The 27,722-nt window shown below is 35.1% G+C and overlaps 4 protein-coding genes across 4 annotated transcripts in view; 2 read left to right on the top strand and 2 right to left on the bottom strand.

The window, feature by feature from the left end:
- Window positions 1-11: 11 nt before the first annotated feature.
- LOC129789075 (translation initiation factor eIF-2B subunit beta) lies at window positions 12-2,111 on the top strand. The gene is made up of 4 exons (XM_055825710.1): window positions 12-194; window positions 266-797; window positions 1,552-1,940; window positions 2,029-2,111. The coding sequence occupies exons 1-4, from the start codon at window positions 121-123 to the stop codon at window positions 2,099-2,101; spliced, it is 1,068 nt and encodes a 355-aa protein (XP_055681685.1). The 5' UTR covers window positions 12-120; the 3' UTR covers window positions 2,102-2,111.
- Window positions 1,986-4,989, bottom strand: LOC129789055 (E3 ubiquitin-protein ligase sina). The gene is made up of 3 exons (XM_055825676.1): window positions 4,051-4,989; window positions 2,434-2,652; window positions 1,986-2,373 (listed from the first exon to the last, which is right to left on the bottom strand). The coding sequence occupies exons 1-3, from the start codon at window positions 4,894-4,896 to the stop codon at window positions 2,164-2,166; spliced, it is 1,275 nt and encodes a 424-aa protein (XP_055681651.1). The 5' UTR covers window positions 4,897-4,989; the 3' UTR covers window positions 1,986-2,163.
- A 10,012-nt stretch (window positions 4,990-15,001) lies between these two features.
- Window positions 15,002-24,612, bottom strand: LOC129789044 (programmed cell death protein 4). The gene is made up of 3 exons (XM_055825661.1): window positions 23,108-24,612; window positions 19,916-20,166; window positions 15,002-15,972 (listed from the first exon to the last, which is right to left on the bottom strand). The coding sequence occupies exons 1-3, from the start codon at window positions 24,155-24,157 to the stop codon at window positions 15,894-15,896; spliced, it is 1,380 nt and encodes a 459-aa protein (XP_055681636.1). The 5' UTR covers window positions 24,158-24,612; the 3' UTR covers window positions 15,002-15,893.
- A 1,367-nt stretch (window positions 24,613-25,979) lies between these two features.
- LOC129788990 (transferrin) overlaps window positions 25,980-27,722 on the top strand; it is a 6,373-nt gene continuing 4,630 nt past the window's right edge. The window contains exon 1 of the mRNA XM_055825569.1: window positions 25,980-26,183. Within this exon, the coding sequence (XP_055681544.1) occupies window positions 26,006-26,183 (178 nt within the window). The 5' untranslated portion in view covers window positions 25,980-26,005. The remainder of the gene's footprint in view (window positions 26,184-27,722) is intronic.

Genomic DNA, 27,722 nt, shown 5'->3' with positions numbered 1-27,722 from the left:
TTCCTAACCTTACTTTCGTAACATTTTTGATTATTGCGTGGACACATCTGTGTTTTATTATTGTTTGAAAGTGAAATTGAACGATTTTCCTTTGATAAAAGAAAAGCAAAAGTGGTGAAAATGAAAACTGAGGGGCAAACAAATGCATTTCCCCTTCCAGAGGTGGCTAATATGATCTACGACATCCTGACGAGGTATGAAGAAATCGACAAAAAAGACTTTCCGGAAGCAATAAAAATGGGCTTTTCTGGGGAATTCATTGCAGGCAAATTGAGAGTTCCTACGAAATAACAACAAGGAGCGTGACTGTGTTTAAGAATATCATTGCTGCGAGTCAGTGGAAGACTGCTGATGAGCTAATGAAGATTGTCCGGGATCAGGGAAGATTCCTCATTGAGGCCCTGCCCCAGGAGAATGTCACGGCAAATATGTGTCGACGTGTCTTGAAGCTCATCCGGGAGGAATTTGACTCAGCTCAGCTGCGTAGTAATGATGAATCTCAGGCATCCCTCTCGCTGCACAAACTCGTGACGCAAACAAGTGAAAGTGCCTCAGCGATGGACTACACAAAGCCCAAAGAGGGCCTCCGGGGATCTCTGCTCAATCACCTGCAGGAGATTGAGATGGAAATGGAGACGACAAAGGAGAATCTGGCGGAACAAGCAGCTGAGCATATTCATTCGTCTGAATTAATTTTCACTCTTGGGCATTCCCGGAGTGTTGAGAGCTTCCTCAAGAGTGCAGCCAAGAGCAGAGTTTTTGAGGTTGTTGTGGCTGAATGTGCACCAGCTTGCCGGGTAAGTTCCATTATTTTTTTCTTTTAATTATTTTGTTAAATTGGCTGAATAGGATTCTATCAAATATTTTTTTTTTACATAATATAATATAATTCTTTTATATAAAAGAGAAAAAAAATGATGTACTAAATTTTTTAGTACATTTAGCACAAACAAATTTTGTACTAGAACTGTGCTACAGGCGTTACAGGTAAAGGAAAAGGTTTTAGAGTATTTTGCCTTATAAAGATTTAAAAGTTCATTTAGCACAGACATTTAGTACAGAATCTATTCCTAAACAACAATTTCTAGATATTTCGAGATCTTGAAAACATTTTTAAGGGGTTTTCTTCTTTATATTTTGGTTATAATTTTCTTCGTTTATCGTGTACTAAATGTCTTTAAATATTTTTATTAATGGTCTAAAAAATATTAAAGAATTATGACAACAGTTTAAACAAGATCCATTAAATTAAAATTTTAAAAAGAATTTTTGATGATTCGTGTTTCTTATAAATCTTCTTCAGGTAAGTTATACTTTTATTAATTTTTAAAATTTTATTTTGTTTAATATTTCGTTTAATATTTTTGTTTTACAATGAAGGCAATTGCATCAAAAATTATTAAATTATTCTTTAAAATTTAGTACAAAAAAAGTATTTGATAAAAGAGTAAAGAAAAACTCAAAAATCCGTTAATCGCCATCTTTGTTTCTTCGCGTAAGAAATGGCGTCGTAGCGTAAACAAGAAAAATCACAAAATAAATCCTTTCAAGGGTCACGCATTGGCAGCGAGTTTGGCAAAGGCAAAGATTGAGACAACGGTGATCCCGGACTCTGCAATCTACGCCATGATGTCGCGCGTCAATAAGGTCATCATTGGCACCCACAGCGTCCTTGCAAATGGCGGCTTAAGGGCTGCCTGTGGCTCCTATACTGTCGCCCTGGCGGCGAAGCAATTCTCCGTGCCGGTGATTGTCCTTGTGCCAATGTACAAATTCTCCCCTGTCCACCTCTGTAGCTATGAGATGGATGCCTTCAATATGGTCGGCACCACAGAGGGTGTTATCCCGTACAAAATGCGCGACGCCCGGAAAGTTCGTTGCTACAATCCTGTCTTTGACTACGTGCCTCCTGAATTTGTCACACTCTTCATCTCCAATCTGTGAGTAATTCCCGGAAAGACGGGAAAAAGAGAAGAAAGAAAACCTTCATTTTTGAGCATTTTGTTTATTTTTTATCAAATCTTTCAGGGGAGGAAATGCACCGTCTTACGTCTATCGGTTGCTGAGTGAGCTCTATCATCCGGAAGATTACACGCTGTGAGTTTTTTTTTTAAACAAATAAATAAAGAAACCGCCAGCAAAGAATGATAAGAAGGCGTCTTTTTATTTTATCTTCAACGATTGGAATTCCCGATCGAAGATCCCCTTCAAATCGCGCTTGCTGACGTCAATGGTCTTCGTCTTCACCACATTAACCTGCGTTGCGTTTTTAATGAGTATTTGATCTTCCGCAAAGTCCAGACTGGCCAAACTACCGTCTGGAGATGCCCTCGTGGTGATTTCTGTCGCTGTTCCATTCACATAACGGGAAGACTGAAAAAAATCTTCATTTTAGCTTTTGAGGTTAGGAGATAGAAGCCATTTTTGGCGTACTTTCTCAGCGGCCATTTTGTTTTTCTGGAGCTTCCGTGAGGATTTTTTGGTGATGATATTAGACATGGGGACGCATTTGAGGTTGGTGCATTCAATTCCAGCAGGAGTTCTTTCATCAGGGGTGCAGGATTCACAAATGGCCAGAGGAGCTGATTGTGGATTAGCTTGATTTGGTTGGCAGTCGCGTAAATCCAGAATTTTGATTCGGTAATGAACTTTCTGTTGAGGAAAATTGAGATTTGAGATTTTAAGTATTTTTTTCAAAATCAATTCACTCGATTTGTTCGTAAAATTGATGAAAAAGAATAGAATAAATTCATTAATTTACTGGAATGAAATAAATCGATTGTATTTAGAGATTTTTAAATTTTTTATCGATAAAACTTGAAATTATATCAATAGATGAAGATTAGAAATTTCTTAACTCGAATTCACATTAAAAATCGTTTCAATTTAAGACAAAAAGCTTTGATAGGAAAAATCCATAAAATAAGCTTAAAAATCGCGAATGTAACGTGATTAACGTGATGAGAAGGCAATAAAATATTTTATAGACATTTTGAAGCTAAAAAAAAGATAATAAAAACGCTAAAAACGTTGAAAAAAAAAACTTCTGTGAGTCATGATTAATTGCTAAAAATAATGAATTTGTGCTTAAAACGGATATCCGCACTAATATGAATGGAAGAATAATAAGCAAAAACTAACAATAAAGAAGTTCTATAAAGTAAAAAAAACCTAAATCGTTGGGGGTGGTTTTACACAACACGGGGTGATTTTACGTCGGGCTTTGAGGGCGATTTTACCACCATTGTTGTTCTGAAGTGTTGCCAAAAAAAATTTTCTGCCCAAGACATTTTAAGATTCTTAAAACTTGAAACGCATAAACAGTAAAGTCTGAAATTAAAATTAAGAAAAGAAAAGCCTGTAAAGTTCTAAATTCAAGCCTTAAGAGTACTAAATTATATTCAAAGTGTACTAAATTTATTCGGTGTTAAGTCTTAAAAAAGCTGACATTATAATGACAAGATAGAAAAGTACTAAAGAGTGATGTAACCGATGTAATATAAATTCAACGACTTACGCCAGACAAACCTTTTTTGTACTAAAGAGTACTAAATTAATATCTTACTGTTAAAGTTAAAGTTTTTACAAAAATTTAAATAAATTAAATATTCCAAAACATTTTCAACTGTTCTAAAAAATATAAATTGAAAAATAAATCGAATTTATCGCATTTTATTGAGTTCTCAACGTTCTCAATTTTTTCTTTGAAGTTATGATTGTCTTTATTATCAAGAATACGTCAACGAGCTCAATCTCATTGCTCTCTCTAGCTGCGATGTCTGCTTCCTTATCTAAACTAAGAGACCTAATTTGTGGTGCGATAAAGAATCTCCTGCAGTTGGAATTAGATTGAAAAATCGCATTTTCTTCGCGATAAACATTTATGGATGATATTTACGTTGAATTTATAAATGTAGCAAAATATTTATTTAATAATTTGTCATTTTATGATCGATAAGATCAATTGATTTATGTCGTTGCCCCTAATAAATCAATGGGAATGACGCAAATGAAAATTAGAAGGGAAAAGAATTTGGGTGGGAGGCTCACCTTGTCGTCTCCTGTGAATCTCATAATGTCCCCCATGGAGATTGAGACACAGTGAGCTTCATCGAGGAGATCGTCATCGCGCTCTCCGTGGCATGAGTGCCGTTGGATGAGTAGCCGCGATGGATCTTTCAAGCAGAAGAGTTCAATTTGGAAGGCAAAACTATTGCTGATCTTCCTCTCTTTTGACTCACAAATCATCGTCCAGAGGCACTGAGCTCCCGTGCGATCGTACACATGATAGAGATCGAAAACTTCCTCAAAAGTGCTGAACATGTAGACCCCAACAACGGATTTTGTTGGTGCATCTTTCGGTGCTGCTGCTGCAACTGAGCACATCCACGAGAGTTCAGCTTCGGGCACGCTGAAGAATCTCTCAGCGTGGACTGTTGCGCAGTGATCGTGGTAGTCCATTTTGCGTCCGTGCCAGCTACAACCACTCCAGACGGTTCCCATGAAGCATGAGCCAGTTTGGTACAAGCATCGTGGTTTGTGCCACTTCATGAGGTCATAGGGCAGGCGAACGGTGCATCCGTACAGGGTGTTCTTGCAGGCAAAGTAAGCCTTCGCCGAAAGGGCCTCCAGCGTCATTGAGCGAATCTCCGTGAATTCCTGCCCACACAGAGGGCACCACTTTTGCACACGAACACACTCCTGGCACACACTGTGCCCAGATTGGCAGAGAAGGATCGGTGCGTGCATGGGGCGCGCACATCCTGGACACCGAAGCTCCCCAAGGAGGCAGTCGTAGTGCTTCAGGGAGACGTAGCAATCGCGTTTGGAGCAATCACTGCCGGAAGAGGATCGCGACGACGATGTGCGTCCAGATTCGGAGCAGATAATTTCCATTCTTACCGGCAGCGCGATTGACGATCAACTGGCGCATAATCCACGGAGAAATCACATCCATAGCTCGGCAGAGGTGTGGAGTGACCTCCTCAAGGGGATGATCACTGACTAATTTTTATGTAAATTACTGAATTTTTTTTTTTAAATAAAAAATCTAATTTCAAATAAAAAGTTTTGAAAAATTATTCCAAAAAGTTTTTTTTTAGTCTCTTTTAGTAGAATTTTTAGTCAGATCAAATTCACAAATTGAAAAAAAATCTTTCGAAAAATGAAATTTAGATATTTGTCGGCCATTTTGAATTATTGATTTTACCGGTTTTACAAATGATTCTTTGTTTGAGTAAAGAATCTGCGGGAATCTCTATAATTTTGCAACAATTTCACCCAAGATGTGATTTCTTGTTTCCAAATTTTAACACGAAATCTTCTAGAAAAATGAATAAAAAAAATCCCGTTAATATTTTAAATTCTTAAACATAAAATGGCGGAACCCGAATTTCCGGAAATATTTAAAAATTTATTTCTATTTTTCTTTTACGTGTTCAACCAGTGATAAAAGATTGAAATTTTGATTATATTAAGGTTATATTTATGAGACTGCTGTCGCCATCTTGAACGAATAAAATAATTTTCATTTTCAGGTTATGTTACCTGATTTTATCCATTTATTTTATTTTTTTTACGTAAGTTTTTGTTTTTTTTTACAGAAGTAAATTTTGAAAATGTTTTCCTTTGTACTATATAGGAGTAACTGGGGTAAAATGGTGAATCGGAAAAAAAATAAAAATTTATATCTCAAAAAGTAGTAGCTACTTATCTGTCTAATTTTATCAGTAGTTTCACTTCATACCCCTGCCTAAGCCTAGAAGTTTCATAATATTTGATCCAATATTTTGGATTTTATTTAAAAAACAAATTTTTCGAACTTCAAAGTTACTCTGACCACTCAACTAAAAAATCAGTTTTGGCGAAATTCTTAGCAATCTTTTTGATCCAAATGCATTTGGATAGATAGAGTTATTGCTTAAAACGAATCTAATATGAACTTTCCAAAAAAAAAATTTCCGAGTTTTCCCGTAGAACACTGATAGTAAAAAATACCCCTTTGGGGCAAAATGGTGAATTTGGTATTTTTTTTAAATAACTTTTTAAATTTTGAAAAAATAATTTCCCTTAATTAGTATAACTATTATATACAATTTGGGATGTTTAAGGGGGGTCTCTTGGGAAAATTGTTAGAATTTACATCATTTTTAATGTTGTAATTTTCGGGGTTTTTCTTAAACATGGTTTTCCGATGTTGGTTACAATAGAAGCCTAATTATTGAAGTGTGTAACGATGTCCTCTTCTCCAGCTCTTTTCGGCCAGCTTTTTATAATTACTTACCTGCCGGTGTGCTTTTTTTTGTAAGGGCGCCAGATCTCAAAGAGATCGCACACCGGGGGTTTTAGAGAGGAAAAGATCGCACAATTTGGGGAGGTTTTGAATAAAAAGAAAAATTTACTTAAACCTGTAGCATATGCATTATGTTATTGCTTATGCGTATGTTTAATGTAAATGCATGGTATGATTATATTGAATAAATCCGAAGTGACGACAGTCACATTCGAACCACAGAGTAATGAACATTGTTTTCATACGACTACGCTACATGGCGATCGCGACACGTTGATTATGTCGGGACGTCGGTCCCAGGGAAGTGAAAAATAATTTATTTAATTACAATAAAAGTCAAAAAAAAATTAATTAACCCACTACAAATATGTGAAAAAAAAAATGCAGAACTTTAAGTAAAAAGTGACAAAAAAAAAAAAGTGAAAGAAAATTTTCTCCCGTTGCCCATACTGGGGAAAGCTGATGAAGTGTCTCGATGGTGTACTGGAAAATTTTGATATCCTGGAAATCCTATGATCATCCCCAACGATCCCAGGATCGTGACAACCCTGAAAGTTTGGATTGCGACGCAGGCTGCAAGTTGGAAACGCGCCACCGTGGCATCGTAGGAGTCGACGCACTCAAAAAGCTGCGTGAGCTGAGCAGAGGGTGCAGTGCACTCAACCGTGAAACGTGGACATCTTGGTGAACATTGGACTCATACGTGGACATCGTCGTGAACATCGCACTCAAGCAGTGTATGCAGAGTTGAATGGACAACGACAACGAAGTCAGCAAAATTCAAAAAGACAGAAGACATCGCACTCAAAGCTGCACAGGCAGAGTTGAATGGACAACGACAACGGAGTCAGCAAATTTCGAAGATGGACTGTGAACATCGCACTCAAGCTGCGTATGCCGAGTTGAATGCACAACGAAAATCGAGTCAGCAAAATCATGAAGACAGATAAGTAAACAAAAATAAAGGTGTTGTTTTGAATAAGCTTGAAATTATATAGGTCAGATTTGTCATGTTAATTTAGGTCAAGATTAAATGGATGATAATTTCAATATTTTGATTGAGCTCTATAACGAACTAAAGAAAATTTGCCACAGTTTAAAGAAAAATCCCAAAGACAGAATATATAAAGAGGACTATGTGGTAAATAAATTATTAATAGTAAATAAACATCATAGTGCGTTCAATCAATTAGCAGAACTTATTAAAAGTAAAGTCAGTAGTAGGGAAAATAAAGAATTGTTGAGGATACAAGTAGAAAATGAACTAAAAATATATAATGAAATAAACGAACTTCTAACAGCAATTCAGAAAAAAATAAATCAAAAGCAACAAGAAAAAGAAGAAAAAGAAGAAACAGAAGAAATAGAAGAAATAGAAGAAATAGAAGAAGAAGAAACAGAAGAAGAAGAAACAGAAGAAAAAGTCAATATGGCTGTGTTAGACCTAAAACTAGCATCGTCTTTAATACCGGAATTCGATGGTTCCGAAGACAAACTGTTGGACTTCTTGGATGCTGTAGAATTTTATCACGAAACATTGGACAATGTTAATAACAATTTACTGATTAAATTTGTAACTCAGATTAAAATTAAGGGAAGTGCGAAATTAAGTATCACTTCCGAAATTACTACATTTATCAGTCTAAAGAAAAAATTAACAGAGAGATTTGGGATAAAAAGAACAGTTGCCTCCATAATTACTGAACTGACAAAGACACGACAGGGTATAGATTCGGTAGCAGAATTCGCCAAGAAAATTGAAAAATTAACCGATGAACTCTCGCGGGTTCAGATCCAATCGCAAGGATCTGAACATGACCAAATAATACGGACTTTAAATGACGCTACTGCTGCAAATGCTTTTAAAAGTGGTTTAAATTCTAACTTGAAATCAATCGTAGTAGCATCAAGGGTGACAGAGTTCGCCAAAGCCGTAGCTGTTGCTCATGAGGCTGAAGCAACCGTGTCCGCAAACAATCCCCCACAGGTAAATACGATAAGGGGAAGAAATGTGAATAATAGTAGAAAAGGTAGAAGAGGAAATGATGGTCAATCACAATTTCGAAGAGAATGGAACCCAAGAGGTAGAAACGATCGTTCAGGTGGTTACCATCGTGGTAATCACAGTAACCAGTCACAGACGCGAAGAGAATGGAACTCGAGAGGTAGAGGTGATCGTTCAGGTGGTTACCATCGCGGTTACAATAACAACAATCGCGGTAGGGGCCAAAGAGGACGAATTTATATGGCACAATCTAATCAAGAGGGAGCTCTCGTTGATAATTCGGGAAACGCAATGGCCCCTGGCCAATTGCGTCAACCGGGGGCACCTCAGCAAATGTACCCGCAACCAACTCAATACCATCAGTTTGCATGACATCTCTGTCATGTTTCATAAAATTGCCAATAGTTGAATTAAACCAATCAGCTACATTTCTAATAGATTCAGGAGCTGATATTAGCTTAATTAAATCCAAGAAAATAAATGTCAACAACAACGAAAGAATTAATTTTTCGGGTGTAGGCCAAGAGATGTACAAGACCGAAGGAACATGCCTATTAACCTTTAATTTATCCTCTAACGGACAGCAAGTATCACACACATTTCACGTGATTAATGAAAATTTTGGAATACCTTTTGATGGTATATTGGGCAGGGATTTCCTAATAAAATATAAATGCAAAATTGATTTCTATTCATACGTTATACATTTTTTCACGCAGGGAAAGGAGATCACTATGCCGTTGCAAGATCGGTTTGAGGAAAAATCGTTCATAATACCATCAAGGTGTCAGGCCGTCAGAAGACTTGATAAGTGGTTGCCAGGAGACCATGTGGCCCTTGGAGAGGAAATTTCACCAGGAGTTTTCTCTTCCAGTACGATTGTCTCCGGCACACCATACATCATGTTCTTAAACACCACTAATAAGGAATTTATTGTAAAGGATTACGAACCAAAATTAGTACCTATAGATAATTATGTAATGCAAAAAGTAGAAAATGATAACAGTAATCTCAAGAAAAATTCAGACAATGAAACAGATCAAAGAAAAGAAAGATTGTTCAAAGAATTAAAATTAGAAAAAGTCCCAGAATACGCAAAATCCTCAATAAAATCTTTATGTCAAGATTATATGGATATATTTCATTTAGAGGGAGATCATTTAACATGCAACAATTTTTACAAACAATCAATTAGGCAAACAGGCTCAGAGCCTATTTATGTAAAAAATTACAGAACACCACAATCACAATCCGTGGAAATTTCAAGACAAGTTAATAAAATGTTGGAAGACAAAATTATTGAACCATCGCAATCACCGTTCAATTCACCAATTTTATTGGTACCTAAAAAATCAGGAACGGATGAAAAGAAATGGCGATTGGTAGTAGATTTCAGAAAAGTAAATAAAACAATAATTGCAGATAAGTTTCCACTCCCTAGAATAGAAGAAATTTTAGATCAATTAGGTCGTTCTAAATATTTTACTACTCTTGATCTTCAGTCAGGTTTTCATCAAGTAGAGATAGAGTCTAAAGATTTTTCAAGAGAAATAACTGCCTTTACGGCTAATCAAGGACATTTTCAATTTACTAGACTCCCTTTTGGACTAAAAATTAGTCCCAATAGCTTTCAAAGAATGATGAGTTTAGCAATGGCAGGATTAACTCCAGGATCGGCATTTCTTTATATTGATGACCTTGTGGTATTTGGTGGAAGTTTAAGCCACCACAATAAAAATCTTAAGAAAGTGTTTGAGAGATTACGTCAATACAACCTCAAACTCAATCCATCTAAGTGCACATTTTTACAAACAGAAGTAGTATATTTAGGTCACAAGCTCACTCCTGAAGGAGTATTGCCAGATCCTTCCAAATACAGTGTCATTCAACATTATCCAATTCCCACTAATGCTGATGAGGTGCGTAGATTTGTGGCTTTAGCCAATTATTACAGAAAATTCGTTCCGAATTTTGCAGAAAAGACTGCACCTTTGAACGCCTTGCTCAAGAAAAAAGCAAAATTTATTTGGGATACGCGTTGTCAAAATTCTTTTGAAGGGCTCAAAATGGATCTCATTAGTCCTAGAGTGCTTCAATATCCGGATTTTGAACAAACTTTCGTATTGACGACAGATGCGTCTAATATGGCTGCATCTGCCATATTATCCCAAGGAGAAATCGGTAGTGACTTGCCTATTTCCTTTGCAAGTAAAACATTTACAAAGGGTGAACGTAATAATCCACAATAGAAAAAGAACTCACCGCCATTCATTGGGGAGTTCAGCACTACAGGCCGTACCTGTATGGCCGAAAGTTTAAAATATTCACAGATCATAGACCATTGGTTTATCTTTTTAATATGAAAAATCCTTCATCTAAGTTGATGAGGATGCGACTTGATCTTGAAGAATATGATTTTGAGATCATATATAAGCCTGGTAAGAGCAACACCAATGCAGATGCTCTTAGCCGCATTGATGTTGACTCTGAACTACTCAAAAGCTTATATGTGTTACCCGTTCAAACACGTGGCATGTTAGAACGTATGAAAAGAAATAAAATACAAGATAATGACAAACAAGCTCATCTAGACACTAAGACTGATCACCTTAATGTTTATGATGCGGTTAAAATAGAAGAGATTTCAGGAATTCCGGAATTAATTTTTCACAATGGTGACAATTTATCAAAGAACGCGTTCGTAAAGAAAAATAAAAAAGAATACAAAATATTCATGCCGTCATTATACACAGAGATCGCACTAGAGCGGGATCTACTAATGATGGAGCAAAATTGTAAAGGATTAAAAATTGACAAGCTAGCTTTATCCTACAAAAACTACATCTTTCAACATATCACGGTCGAAAGATTCAAAGAAATAAGTATGAAAGTGCTGCAGCACATACAAATTTTGTTATATGAACCACCGGTAGTCATAACAGATAAATCAGTTATTACGAATATCCTTAATCAACATCATTTAAGTCCCACAGGAGGACATATAGGGCAAAACAGACTATTAAAGAAACTAAAAGAGATTTTTCGATGGAAAGGTATGGGGAAAGACATTGCTAATTTTGTCAAAGCATGTCAGCAATGCCAGAAAAACAAGAGTGGGATTTCTGTAAAAGAACCCATGGTTATAACCAATACCCCTCAAAGTACTTTCGATATTGTGTCAATAGACACAGTAGGGCCTTTTATCAGATCAGACAGTGGAAATAGATATGCGGCATCGTTCCAATGCGAACTTTCAAAGTTCGTATGTACGGTGCCCATACCTGACAAAGAGGCTAACACACTAGCCAGGGCCTTAGTAGAAAACATTCTATTAAAATATGGGTTCGTTGCTCATATAAAGACTGACATGGGAACTGAATTCATCAACGAGGTTTTCCGTAAAGTTGCTGAGATGTTACAGGTGAACAGATTAAACTCTACACCTTATCATCACCAGAGCTTGGGAAGCATTGAAAGATGTCACAAAACCTTGAATGAATTCCTACGTTCCTATGTAAACGAACATACGACAGACTGGGATACATGGCTTCCTTATTTTGACTTTTGCTACAACACTACGCCTACTTGTTCTCATGGTTATACACCATTTCAACTAATTTATGGGAAAAAGGCAAAATTGTTAGAGAATTGGCAAGATAGGAATGTATAACCAATTTATAATTATGACCAATATACAGCAGAATTACAATATAAAATTGAAAGGACGTTAAGATTTGTGAAGGAAAAGTTAAACAAGAACAAGTTAAAGTCAAAATACTATTACGATAATACTTGTAATTCAACAGATTTCAAAATTGGAGATAAAGTTTGGCTGAAAGCGCAAACTGGAAGTAAATTGGAACCTTTATATAAAGGACCATTTGAAATTGTAAGAAGAGATGGAGTTAATTCGATGATTAAAAATTTATCCACTAATAAGACCAAAATAGTTCATAACAATATGTTAAAATTATGTACTTAAAACTACAGTAATACAAAAAAATAATAAAAAAAAAATAATAATAAATAGTAGTAACAATAAATAATGAAAAAAATAATAATAATGGGAATAAATAAAATTAAAATGCATGAAAAAAAAAACATATATAAATAGTATATATAATATAAATAAATAAATAAATATGATATAAATATAACAGTTATAAATTTAACTAGACTAGAATATTTATTGCAGAGAAAACTAAATACCTAGCATATGTAGAACATTTATTGCAAAGAATGAAACAAAATTTTAAAATTTATCTAGAACATATTGCAAAAAAAAAAAAAAAAAAAAAAAAAAAAAAAAAAGGAGGAGAAGGAGAGATGAAACAAAAGGAGGAAGGTGTAGCATATGCATTATGTTATTGCTTATGCGTATGTTTAATGTAAATGCATGGTATGATTATATTGAATAAATCCGAAGTGACGACAGTCACATTCGAACCACAGAGTAATGAACATTGTTTTCATACGACTACGCTACAAACCTCACTTTAATTAATAAAAAAGAGAAAAATTATAATTTGGACTTAAAAGGAATTTACTTTACACTTGTTTATTTAATTTAAAGAGAAAAATGATTTATTATAAATTTAATTTAAGGAATTTGACTCTACTTTAATTTTACACACTTCAATATTTAATTCAAAAGAAAAAGAGATTTTAATTAACGCGGAGATGTTGGGATGATGATGTTGCAGCTAGGAGAGCTGAATCCAGAAGACCGATGATTACTCACACAAGAACTGGCGATAGCCTCAAAATCCCCACCACCGATCTTTCGATCTCTCTGCATTCGCCGTGAGAGAATTTTGGATATTTCTACTATCGCCTAAATATATACCAGCCTAGCGCATGTACATGAAGATATGAATGTAACAAGTGTAAGAAAATCACTTTTTGCCATCTTAGGTGCGACGCCATCTTGTGATTTACCGACTTTTCCACAGAACTGCCCTAAAACACAAAGGTAGGTTTTTCTCAGGATCTACTGGATGGATTTTGATGGGGTAAAAAGCAAATGAAAGAGGATATACCAATGCAGATTTTGATGTACCAGAATTTTGAATTTCCATACTGGGGCTGAGAAAAGTGAAAAAATGTAACTTTTGTTCAGATTTTTTGACATTTTTCCACTTTTCTCAGCCCCAGAGTGGAAATTCAAAATTCTGGTACATCAAAATCTGCATTGGTATATCCTCTTTCATTTGCTTTTTACCCCATCAAAATCCATCCAGTAGATCCTGAGAAAAACCTACCTTTGTGTTTTGAGGAAAATCTCAAGATGGCGTTGCACCTAAGATGGCGGAAAGTGATTTTCTTACTCTTCAATAATTAGGCTACAAATGTAACCAATATTGGAAAACTGAGTTTAAGAAAAACCCCAAGAAAAATAAAAATATTTAATTTCACCAGCTCTCAAAAGAGACCCCCCTTAATCACTTACTATTACCGATTTCTATGAACTAAATAAATAAAAAACGAAATTTCTTAAATTTACCTTTTTTATACCTTTTGTATTTTTTTTATTAAAAAAAAAGTCCTAATGGGTCCACAAATCTCTCATTCTCAATAGATATTACAGGGCCTAGCTAAAATAATTTCATTAAATTAAAATTAGCGAACAAAAAACGCAATAAACCATTTTACCCCAGGGTTGGGGCAAAACGATGAAAACAAGGGTTCGGAAAATGGCTTGAAAATGCATTTTCCCGTTGAGATAGAAAGAAATCGTCTGAAACAAAGTTGTAGCCCGGAAAATTGACTATAAGATAGTTCTAATAGGAAATCTCAAATATTTCCATGGAACTCAGGAAAAATTATCTCCCAAAAATTCACAAATTAAATAAAATCTAAAGCTAAATCTTGAAAGTCTTTTTATACAAAATACTTTCCAAAAAATATCTGAAAATTCACAAATTCGATTCTTTAAGCTAAATTTTCTTACTCTCTTCAATTCAAAGATCACAAGTTAGTCAGTTAATCGTATTCTCTTCAAAAATAGAATCCCCCTACATGAAAATCAGCAAGATCACTCATTTCAGACGTTTGACGATTCCCAAACAAAGACACAATTGAGTAAGTTAAGAAATTTTGAAAAATTGGAAAAATTGAAAGAGATGAAATATTGAAAGAAAAATTGTAATTTATTGAAATGTTTAATAAAAATTCCAGCCACTGAGGAAGACGCACAGTAGCGTCGAAAGCTCTGGCCCCTAAAATTGAAAGGATGTGTTTGGGTTGACCTACCGTCCCTTGGCTGACGCAATTCGGAAGGATTTATCCTAAATCATCAAAACATCTCTTCAATTAGTTTTTCAAGTCTTATTTTCATTCAGGATCTTTTATGAAAGATTTTCTCCCAATAAAATAATTCTTTTAATAAAAATTCTAAATAGAATGTCATTGAACTGGATATTTGTGGAATTTTCCTGGGAATAACGTGAAAAAGCTTTGTGGTCAATGGAAAATAAGCATGACCAGCTTACATTGTAAACACGTCAATTACCTTTTTTTTTGTCTTAATCCGGAAAAGTTGCGTCAATGGGACACAAAAATGGCATTAGTTGAGTGCCCCATTTACCTGTCCGCAGTGCTATGGACGTCATCAGTGACCGTTTTTTTATGCCTTTACGCGCCATGAGCCTTTTTTGCCCATTCGCCACCCACTGCAGATTACAAAACGACAATGATACACCGCCTTTATCTACTCAACACTTTATTTCTCTTTTTTTTTTCTTTAGAAATTGTAAATGATTTTTTCGTCTCTTCATTGTTTGCGATCATTTTCCAATTCTTCATCATCTTCAAAATAAGTTTTTTTTTTTTATTAAACACCTTTTGACTCAAATTTATAAAATATATCAAAGAGATGCTCATGAATTCAAGAGTTTTTTCATTAATTTTTTTTTTTAAATTTTTTTTGAGGAGTATTTCTAATGAATAACTTCAACGGAAATATATTTTACTTTCTTCTTCATCTTCTTCTTAATGAAATGCAAGACTGCGTTTTAATTCTATTATAATATGTATATTACTTACAGTATTATTGAAAAGAAAAGTAAAGAAGTAAATCAAGCAAAGAAAATTACAAACTATTTAAGTAAATTTGAGAAAAAAAGGCCAAGTCTGGAATATTTCTTTTCTCTTATTTTTTTTCTTCTTTTTTTCAAAAAAGCAAAATGTAGTTAATTCATTTGATAGATATAAATTCCATTAAAAAGAAAATACAAATTACGATTAAATTTCATTTTCATTCATAAATGAATAAATGCTCTTACAAATAAAACCAAAAAAATGGAGGAAAAGAGAGAATGAAAAATCTTGTTAAAAGTGATTTCTTAATTTGTAAGTTGTTTCCTCTTATATAAGAAATAGTATATAATGTTGTTATGTATTAACTGGGGGCGCGACTTTCAATGTTGTTTTTTTTTTTTATAATCAGGTAGCAAGTACTTAATCCATTTTACCATCAGCCATCCGTCATATCCTGTGGGGGAAAAAGGAAGAAGAAAAAAAGGAATCTTCTCTTCCATTTTCTCCAACTGTGTGTGAGTCAAACTATGCTGCTCTCCCTCTCTCTTTTTTTTTCTTTTAGTTGTCACGAGCAAATGATGGAGTTGGGGACTTAAATTGACCCCCATCGCCTTCAGACACAAAGCGTTTGCGTCCTCTGCAACGACAAAAAACGCCAAAAATGTTTAAAACTTTTATTTTTATTTTTATCGTTGAATTCTTTTAGAAATTGCTGAATTTAGCAAATACCGTCGTAAGGAGTGAGTTGTATTTTATGGGTTAAATTAATTAAATTTATATCTTGTATAAAAACAAATATTAAGCAACAATTTTGGATTGGTAAAAAGATGAAAAGAGACGAAAGGAATTAATTCGTTACTGTATGGGATCACCTGGGAAAAGTAGGCAATGATTTGCATAAAAATATAAACAATGACGTCACTTTTTTCCGTTTTCTGCCTCTTTCAATGTATGAAACATTTACACTTATGTTTCATCTATGATTTTCAGTGAAATAATGTATTTTGACGTTAAAAGAAATATTGATAAATTTACTAAAATAAAAATATTAAATAATTGAAAAAAAAAAAGATTTATTTCAGGTTACGATGTAAAGAAAAGCAATACAGTCGTTTGATAATTTTTGTTGAACGTTTTAACAAATGATTGATGTCATTTTAACGTTTGAAAGTCCTTTAAAAAATCAGATTTTTGTTTGCTTGTTGGACCTTTGTTTTCTAACGTTTGATCTATCTTTTGGACTTAACGTTTTTATCTTTTTAAAAATCCTTTTTAAAGTTTTTTTTTGTTAAAGTTTCAATTCGGTTGACCTTATTTTCTTAACGTTTGAATTTTCTTTTCAAAATTTGACAGTTCTTTTAAGAGGGGTCTCTTTTGAGAGCTGGTGAAATTAAATGTTTTTATTTTTCTTGGGGTTTTTCTTAAACTTGGTTTTCAAATGTTTGGCCACATTTAAAGACTTATTATTGAAGAGTAAGAAAATCACTTTCCGCCATCTTAGGTGCGACGCCATCTTGAGATTTTCCTCAAAACACAAAGGTAGGTTTTTCTCAGGATCTACTGGATGGATTTTGATGGGGTAAAAAGCAAATGAAAGAGAACATGTCAGTGGAAAATGTACCGGAACAGAATTTTGAATTTCCATTCTAGGGCTAAGAAAAGTGGAAAAACGTCAAAAGTATCTAAACAAAAGTCACATTTTTCAACTTTTCTCAGCCTCAGAGTGGAAATTCAAAATTCTGGTACATCAAAATTTGCATTGATATTTCCTCTTTAAATTGCTTTGTACTCCATCAAAATCCGTCCAGTAGATCCTGAGAAAAACCTACCTTTGTGTGACTTTTTTAAAGCGTTTAAAAATTCTAGTTTTAAATTCTTTTCATGACCTTTTAAAATAAACCTTTAATTTTCTTAATTTTTAGGTTTTTCTTAGACACCTAAACTGTCTCCTTATCTACGTCAATATGATTAAAATCTAAAAAAGTTTCCAATAGGTATCCAATTTTATTTTATTCTTGGACTCTACGAATTTTAATTGGTCATGAAAGGGTTAATTTTTTAAAGGATAGAAGAGTCAAAATCAGAGAATTTATTCCTTTTTTTAAATTTTTTTTTCAATTTTTGAGCTAAAAACTTCATTAAATTCAATTCATTAAATAACTAATGGCCATTAACCCTTTAAGGTCCATTGGGTCATACGCTGACCCAAAGGCTCGATTTTGAAAATGTTTCATTTTGTATAGTTATTTTATGAATATTGAATCTTAATTAGTATAAGAGTATGTTTTAACCGTTTTAACAATCCCTGATTGTTTAATGATCACAAAAGGATATCCCCAAGGACTCACATGATCAGGAAGGATGAAAAACTGAAAATTTTTGAGTTGGAATTTTTTATCAAAAATGTCTTATTTTAGCTCAAAGAATTCCCCAAAAATTATTAGTTGGTATACCACAATCGTGGCATACCAAGTATTGTAATCGTCGGAAAAACCGACCACCTCAGATCGGGCTTAAACTTGGTATGAGCACGTTTTAGACATCCCACATTACGAAAATTGTGGTGGAAAATTTTTGATCCGGCCGGCCGGTCGCCCAAACTTTGCCTTATATCTCGAGAACGGTAACAGATAGAGACTTCGAGTTTGAAGTTTTCTATAGAAATATGGGTGTAAAATTTCATTTTTTCACATTTTCAAAATTCAAAATGGCCGCTGTCCGCCATCTTGAAATACCGTCAAACAGTTTCCTTAGAGCTAGAGATCTGAAATTTTAGTATGTTGTAGGGCTCAGTGGGACATTTTCCTCAACAATTCATACTTGACAATCGGTCAAGCCGTTTAGCAAATATGGCGGCCTAAAGCAAAAAGTGTTTTTTCGATATAACTCGAGAACGGCTTGACCGATTTTGATCATCTTGGTATCAAATGAAAGGTATTGAAAAGCCCTACAACTGTCTAGAACATTCCAAGTTCAAAAAACATCCGCAAGAGGCGCTAAAATCAAAAACAAAAATTGCCAAATTTTAAGAGGCAATATCTTCAAATCCCCATTAGGCAAATCTTTTAAATTTTGATATGTTGTAGCCTGACTTAATATCTTTCACCAGTCCGAAAATGAAGAAAATCTATGTCGCCGTTTAGAAGATATAGCCAGTTGAAAAATTCTTGAATTTGAAAAGTTCTAAGAGCCATATCTGTTGAACCGCTTGACCGATCTTGCTCATCTTAGTATCAAATTAAAGGTTTTGCAAAACTCTACAACTTTCTAAAACATCATAAACTTCTAAAACGATTCCTTCAAGACGAAAAATGCCAAAAAAAATTTTGTGAAACAAAAAGTCGCCATTTTGTGTTCTGGAGGTGACCTTGAAATGTATCGAAATATATGTCAGATTATAGCTTATTTCAATACCTTTCCATAACTAGCCAAAAAATTTCTGTAGGTGTTATAGAACTTAAGATATAAGCATTTTAATCTGTCAAATTGCTAAATTTTACAAAAAATCGACTTTGCCTACTAATCCTTCTCACAAATTAAATTACAACGCATAGACTGACCCATCCGCGTTTGTGGTATACCAACTCTAATAACTTGACGCGTTATGATTGACTTTTTAGTTCAATCAGTTCGCTTGATTAATCGCGGACCTTAAAGGGTTAAAGGGTTAAACCGTTGTCAAAATCTCAACCAAGCTTTTATAGGTTTTATTAATATTTAAGTAGATATGTAGTCTGTTATACCCCAAAAGCTTTACAGAGAGTTCAAAACAGACTATAATTCAATTAAGTAACTTCCAATTAACTTTCCTGCACGAAGGGTTAAACAACACAGAGTAGTTAACTCTTCAACAATAATAAATCTCAATCATATCGCATCACAGACCTTTAAGTAATTGGTATTGATTGCAATTTAGTTAGTGAAACGATTTAATAAACGACGAACTTTGTCATTATGAATTTACTCCGTGAAGCGACATCGCAGAGCAACATTAAATTGACATTTTAACAGGCAATGCGGGGAGGTTAAAAGGTCAGAGGTTTGCTTATTTTGAGAATTCTCTCATGAAAAATAACAAAATAATAACAGTTTGAATGATATTTATAGATTTTTCAACTTGTTGGGTCTTTTTTTATTTATTAATTAAATTAAAATAAAAGTTTCCTAATTGGGTGGAATTTTCTCTATAAAAAATAAAGTATTAATCCCTCCTTAATTTCAACGGAACTTCCATGGAGATTTGAGCGTAAATAAAAAGCGAAACAACGCACATTTTTGGAGGTGAATCTCAAGGTCACGGACAAAAACAACTTTTCGGCGAGGCGCGTTTTCTCCGTGTTTCATCTCATTAATTTTCTCCAAACTTCTTTCGGCAGCACACCATTCACGAATTTATTTAGGAATGCGAGCAAAAGAATACTTCCGCAATTGGCAAAAAGAATGTCAATAAAGTTATTTTTTTTCTTAAGCAAAACAAATATTTTTAGTGCAAAAAAAAAAATGAGCGATAGATGAGCGTGAGAATGAAAGTGAGAATGTTATCAGCATTGTGTTTGCATTGAATAATGTTCGCTTCTTACCTGGACGGCATATTCCTGATAGTCTTATCAGACAAGAAACCAGCACGGCTGCACCGCTCAATGAAGCGATCCAGCATTATGTACGCCAATGGCACGTCGAGAACAATGTCTGTCATGTCGTCAAAGACACGCTGGAAGCCCTGTTCCATCATCAATGGGGACACAATGCACGCATCATCGAGACTCTTCAGTAGGGCACAAAGAGCCTCCTCCGTTGATTGATTGATGGACTCCAGGGCCATTACAACGGCCTGCAAAAATACAAAGAATTATTTTTTTTCTTACTTTGAACTGTATTCTGGAGTGAAAGATTACAAGATCTTGATTTCTTAAGATTCTAGATAAATAAAAGAAAATTTATTACAGAATTAAAAATCATTTTCTTCTCATATTTCTTGTCTTTGAAGTACCTGATGAAAGTCTCTAAGAGAGCCGAAAACTTTAGGAAAATTTCATTGTTATGTATTTTTGGAATTATTTAAATTTTTTTAAACGTTTTTTTTTATTAAAAAGAAGTTAAAATTGCAAAGTATTAACCCTCCGTATACTGTGAGGGGTAGGTGACCGACCCCAGAGCTATATTTCAATTAATTGCGCCTTAGTTCTTAAAGGTATAGAACCAAGCTTCTGTAAATAAGTTCCTTGGTTATCTGAGAAGATTGTGTAAAAATTTGAGGTCAATCCGACCACCAGAAAAAAAGTTATTAACAAAAATGTAAGAAGAGGGAATTCAAAAATTGGTGTAACGGTCAAATTTATTCCAGTTTTCTTCCATTGCCACTCTTCGTCTCTTTCTAGACGTTTCTAACCCAAAAAAAAATCATTGCAAAAATCATCAAAAAATCCATTTAAAATTTATTTTTGTGTTCTAAAATGGACAAAAGACTTCTTAGGGAGTACCAAGGAGACTATTAAATCTCATTTGACCGAAAGAATTTGCTTATTTGCGAGGATTTCTATGGGGTCGGTCAGCTCCCCCCCCAAAAGTAATGCGCGTGATTATTTTGAGCACAGTATATGAAGGGTTAAAAAAAAGTTTTTTTTTTAATTTTTAAATTTATATTTTAATTTTTTAAAATTATTTTTTAAACTATTTGAATAAAAAAAATTTTTTTAATGAAATTAATGAAATTTTTCTAAGCTTCTCAGCACTTTCGGGAACTTTAATCACAAAGCAAGAAAAAATCTTTTATTCCAAAGTCAATTTAATTTTTTTTATCAAGAATCTTAAGAAATTGAGATCTTAAATATTGACTTCAGAACAGATTAATCTTTTAGCGTTCAGTAACAGAAAATAAAATTTGAACAAGATTGAATTCGATTTTTATTCAAAAAAAAATTCTTCGTTTCATAATTCTTGAAGAAAAAATATTTTTGAAGTTATTTTTTTTTACGAAAAAAAGGGGGTTTCGATTGATTTTTTTTTCAAAATGAAATATAGGGGAAACTGGGGTATTCGGTGAATTTTTGGGAGATAATTTTTCCTAAGTTTCATGGAAATATTTGAGATTTCCTATGAGAACTATCTTGTAGGAAATTTTCCGGGCTACAACTTTGTCTCAGACGATTTTTCTCTATCTCAATGGGAAAATTCTTTTTCAGACCATTTTCCAAACCCTTCCAAATTTGCCTGTTCCAAAAATCCTGGGGTAAAACGGTTAATTGAGTTTTTTGTTCGCTAATCTTAATTTAATGAAATTATTTTAGCAAGGCACTATAATATCTATTGGGAATGAGAGATTTGTATACCAATTAAAACTTTTTTTTAATAAAAAAAATACAAAAAATTAAAAAGAAAACGTTAAATTTAAGAAATTGCCTTTTTTACTACTATGTAATAGTTATACTATGTAATAGTTATACTGATTGAGAAAAAATATTTGTTTCAAAAATTTAAAAAGTTATTAAAAAAAAAAACCAAATTCACCATTTTGCCCCAAGGGGTATTTTTTACTATCAGTGTTCTACGGGAAAACACGGAAATGTTTTTTTGGAAAGTTCATGTTAGATTCGTGCTTAGCAATAGTTACTAAAAATGCATTGGGATCAATAAAATTGCAGAGAATTTCGCCAAAACTTAATTTGTAGTTGAAGAGTCAGAGTAACTTTGAGATTCGAAAAATTTGTTTTTCAAATAAAAGCCAAAATATTGGATCAATTATTATGAAACTTTCTAGGCTTAGGCAGGGGTAGGAAGTGCAACTACTGACAAAATTAGACAGATTAGCTCACACTGCTTCTTGAGTTATTAATTTTTATTTTTTTTTCAAATTCACCATTTTACCCCAGTTACCCCTATTGGTTTTGGAGTTTCGAAATTGATTTTTCAGTAATATTTTCGAAAGGATTGAATACATTATTATTTTGGAGAAATATTTTTAAGATTTCTTTTAATTCAATAATTTGAAAAAATATTTTTAAATAAAAAAAATATTAGAAAAAATTATCGAATTAGTTTAAGTTTTCTAGGAAAAAGATTTTTATTTATTAAATTAGGTGATTATTAGTGTAAACGACGTTGAATGATTCAAAGAGAAAGAGCTTTGGGCTCGCCGGAAGCGTTGTAAATCAAGAAAATTTGTGTCTAGAGAAAACACAAAGGTTTCCCAAGCTTTCGGCAAAAAGCTGTCTGCCTTCCTCAGGGAGTCTAGAGGAGAGATTTTATTGAACAAGGAACAATTTTTGCTACATTTGATGAGACAAAATTATAAAAAAATATGAAAAAAAAATATTAAATTAGTTTTGAAATAATATATTTAATTAATTAGATTGTTTTCGAAAAAAAAAATCTTTTATTATATTGTTGTTTTCTAATAAAATATTTTAGGAACAATATTTTTTTGCTTTCAAAACTAGAAATGCTAGAAATAGAATTTTTTGAATAAAAAATTAACTAAAAATGAGTTTCTTTAATGAAAAATGTTTTGAAATAGATTTTCCTGGTTAGAAATTTTTCGATATCGAATGCTTCAATTCAAACTTCGACAGTTGATCGCCATTTTTTTTCTTACATTTCCAATAAGATTTTTAGGCCATCTTGCATGGAAATTTTCATAAAAACTTCTTTAACCATTTTTTTTACATAAAATTATTAAAATTAACAAATTCCCTGTAAACTTCAGGAAAACAACACTTTCACCGCAAAGCTTTCGGCTTATTATTTTTTAAAGAAATTATAAATGAAAGACTTACTTCATAGACGAGCTCATGATGGAAGTGAGGAACTTCGAGGGTTAGGATACACCTGTGAGCCTCCTTGATGTCCCTGGAGGACATGTACTCCTGCAGAAGGAGCGTCATTTGCTTCGTAATAATATTCACGGGGCGCAAGGGTCCACCGAGTCCCCAGACATTGTCAAGGTGGGCCCAGCCCTTTTTCATGCTCAGCAACGTATCGGCACGTTTGAGTGCCGTAATGGCGTGCTCATTGAGCTCCTCCACCTCCGGATTGGTCACGTAGCGCGGTGGGATGCAGTCATCCGCTACGGCACGTGCGATGAAGTTGCCGAGAATCGTCGGAGCTTCCGGGGTGTCGAGAATGAGATCGGGTAAGTTCTTGAGGAGCATGTCGAAGCCAAGGGAGATGTCACGGCTTGACACGACGCGCCAGTAGAGATCGGATATGAGGACAGAAGTCATCTCCCGATGCGATGGCTTGTGATCCATGGCAATCTCAATGGCAATGGACGTAATGAGGGGTCGCAGGGGGTCCGTTGTCTCCTCGTACAAGCTCTGCGCCACCTCCAGGGTGTCCCCGTGCTCGTAGTACTCGAGGAAGATGGGCTCGACGCGCTTGTAGTACTCCTCGGGCGTAATGTCCGGAATCACCTCCTTCAGCTCAATGTTCTTGTCGTCACTGTCGTAGTTGGGATCATTGTGATCCTCGTAGTCCTCCTCGAGGATCTCCGAGCCCGGAAGGCCCCACACCCCCTTGCCACCGGCACCACCTTTCTTCGGCAATCCCCGGCCACGTCCATTCCGGGAGCGGCGGCTATTCTTCCACCGGCGGTGCGGCACAACGAAATCCATGGCATTCGTGGGGGCACGATCCCCACTGTTGTGCTTCACCAGGCGCTTCGCCTTCCGCTTGAGGCGCTCCCCGTCCGCAGGTGCCGGTTTCTTCATCAGCTCCTCCTTAATGGCTGCAGCGCCCTCAGACACCGGCTCATCCTCACTCACCCCATCCACGTCCTCATGCAGAGCCTCCACATCCATCTTCCGGTCCAGCATCACCTTGTCCATCCCCCTGACTGCCCACGAGATCTCCGCAAAAGACGCAATTAGTTTGGGCCTCTCGGCAAAACGGGGCGCGCGCGTGTGTGTGTGTGTGTTGTCGGCTGGTTGAAAAGGAATGTTTCTTTGCCGTGTGTGGCTTGTGTTGGAGAGTCCACGAGAGAGAGATGGGGAGAAGCAAAAAGGCAGGAGTTTGGTGAGACAATGGACGAAGAGGGATTTCTGCACGTACAACGCCAATCGCCGGACCAGGAAATTGCAATTCTCCTCACAGAGGTATCTTGTCACTTGCTAGTGCCACAGAGCCACAGATCAACAAACTAATCCACCGTGATCTCTTATTGCGTGTTTAGCAAATTGGTATCACCTTGTATGCGAATGCCCAAATCAACACGGACAGCCCAAAATAATTCCACGTTCCCACATTGACACTCACCACTAGCTTTACTTTCTCTTCCTTCTCACTTCCAGCGGCATTGAGGGTTATTTTGGGAACATCATCATCGGCTTTACAGGGTTCATCAAACACATTCAAAATCTTCAAAATATAATCAAAGTAGTCAAAGTATCACTGAAAACACTGAAAAGAAATAAAAAAATAAACAATTGTTTGGTTATGTTTATTACAAAATTTATTTTAGTTTTCATTCTTGTTAATTTCTTTACAAAATATTCCTTAATTTCTGATTTTGTAGCAGAGAGAAAGAATAAAAATAAAAGTTATGGGTAACCCTGTGACAATACGCACACAAATAAATAAATTGCCATCTCTTTCTAGCATACAGAAAACTATATTTTGCATCTTTTTCTGGAGACAAAAACACTAATAAGCACGAAAGATGGCGCCACGTAGGGTGCGTAAATTATTCAAAAAAGCGTAAAGAGCGTAAACAAGTGGTAAATTTTACCAACAGGCAATTCTCCAAACATTTTGGCAGAATTAAAATTACCTTTTCTATAACTGATTTAACGGAAAAATTAACAATTTTTAATAAATATTTTAGTGCTAAACAAGAATAATCATAGAAGTTAAATGAAACAAAACCCTTGAAGGATTTTCCTGGACAATCGCGGCCCATTCGATTTTAAAATCTTCACAGAAAAGTTGAGGACAGGCAAATTTCATTCATTTCATTTATTATAAATCATCTCTAAGTCTTTTTTCTTATAGGATTTTAGGTAGAAAGAAAGGTCAGTTGAACGCCTTAAGACGTTCAATAATCCTTAGAAAGTTAAAAAAAAAAATTACAACACGATGCGTAAAGAATATCAATTACTTATTTGAAAAAATAATTGAAAAAAAAACTAAGACAAAATTAAGAAAAAAAACTTTTTCTGGTTTTCTTTTCTTTCCGAATTTAATTTAAAAAAAAAGACGAATTGGCAGCGATTACCAGTTTTATCCCCCAACGTCCCCAACGTTAAATGACATAGAGTACTTACCCTTATTAAGATTTTCCGAATTAATTTTCTTATGCTTCTGAATAATGCTTCTGATTTAACTTTTTATTTAATCAGGCATTAAATCGTATCTAATCTAATTCTAATAGGAAAGCACTAATTTATTGGAATTTCCCATTTCCAGGGAATCCCCTATCGCTATGTTTATTTTATTTACCTAAATACATAACACGGGGTCAATTCAACACAACACTGATGTCGGGGGACTCAGCTGAATACTAATTAAGATAAGAGATTGACCACACCACAGGGTCCCCCAAGAGTTTTTGCGAAAAACAAAAATTTCTCCTTAAATGAGAAATTCAAATAAACGAGAAGACGGTGCAGTCTGTGGGTGGATTTGTTGAATCTTTCGTACCCCCGCGATGCCTCCCCGCGCTAAACCCGCGCGCCACCATGAAAATTGCCACGGAAACTCGTTTGGGATTCAACGAGCATTATAAAGTTGCTCAACTACCGCCGAGACATTCAGTTTCTCCGAATATGTTCACCAAGACACTACGGGGTGTTCTGTGCCTTTGTGCCCTCGGTACGATCTTCTCAGCGCCTCCGGCTGTTCTAGCACAGTCGTCGTGTAAGTTCTTATATCAGTTTCACCTTCAACAGTAATAATTCTGAACTATTTTTGCTACTTTTGCTGCATATCCGGTGCAAGATTAGCTGAACAACATTTTTTTAACGGACTATTAGAAGACCTTGATGGAGGTTAATTGGTTTTGTGATCTTCAAAAAATATTCACGGTGAATTTTCTAACCAGAATTCATCAAAACATTCAGTACGTTCTAAATTGATTGAATTTTAATTGAAAAATTTATGGGACGTTTTTTTCTTAAATTCTGATTAGTTCAGTGAATAAAAAATTCAATGATTGCGTAATATTTGTTTTATTTGTGTTTGAACCTGGCGTGAGGTAATTTTCTTTGGGTTTCCGGTCGTCGCCAGGGGTAGAGATTCTCGTCCAAATGAAAGACGTACTTCCCAAAGCTTTCAACCCCTATCCGGGCCTTCTTCAGTGGCTGGAAGTGGGTGAATTTCTTTATTTAACAATTAACATTCAAACAATTTTATATAACAATAATTCTTACTCGTAACAGATTCTTTGGACACGTCTAACGTCACTGACTTTTACATTACTATAGAACATCGCGAGGGAGATCTTTGATTCTATGGGGGTGGTTTTTCCTCGGTTTTAAATGAATTTTCCTACTTTTCTTGTACAATTTGTGTTAATTCTCTTTGTTTGGCGGAGAAACTATTTTTAACGGCCTCTGTCACTATGAATAATTCAATTCTCCGCTGTGTCATTTCCCCTTTCCATTTGACGTTCATTCATCGATGTGTTTCGTTGAGTTTGTCTTCCCCTCCGTCTATTTGTTGATGTTTTGTTTAGCGCGATGAGATTTGTGTAGACACTGCTGAGCCTCTCCACATCCCTCCTGGAATTCACCAGCAGGGGAAGATTCTCTTGTATGTGGAGCATCTCTGTGATCAGACGCCTTGTGTAGTGTCTTTGGGTATCCAGGATCTCCACGTCATCGAATCTGAACATATGCCCAGTGGTATGCCAATGCTTCCATAGTGCTGTTTTATTGTCCTCCTCCTGCCCATCCTGTTCGCCAGTCACTTCCGGTCCCCTGCATGATCTTTTATGTTGTGCTATTCTCATTTTTAAATATTGTTTTGTTTGACCCACGTAGCGTTTTGGGCAGTCTGCACATGGAATAGAGTACACCACACCTGACCTGGAGAGCTTTGGTACTGGGTCTTTTACGCGGGAGAAGTATCTGTTGTTCTTCCCGGACATAGAGAAGGCAACTCCACATCCCGTGGTGGATGTGATTATCTTTTTCATCTTTTCTGCCGTTCCCGGCATGTATGTGATTGGGAAGTACTGACATTGTGTGCCTCTCCTGCCGGATTCAGTGGCATTCTCCACATCCCTGTCCACGGTTTCCCGCCTCATGAGATGGTTGATCACCCTTCGTGGGAAATCATTGAGCTTCAGTATCTCCTCGATGGTGCCTGTATTGTTTACCCCCGGTTTTGTGGTCAGGGAGGTCACCCTTCTAATAAAATTTCTTGCTACATTTATGACAGTTCGTTTTGAGTGTG

This window comes from Lutzomyia longipalpis, chromosome 2, assembly GCF_024334085.1.
Source record: "Lutzomyia longipalpis isolate SR_M1_2022 chromosome 2, ASM2433408v1".
NCBI classification, from domain to species: domain Eukaryota; kingdom Metazoa; phylum Arthropoda; class Insecta; order Diptera; family Psychodidae; genus Lutzomyia; species Lutzomyia longipalpis.
The sequence above is the reverse complement of the archived record's forward strand: the minus strand, read 5'-3'. Positions and strand labels throughout refer to the sequence as shown.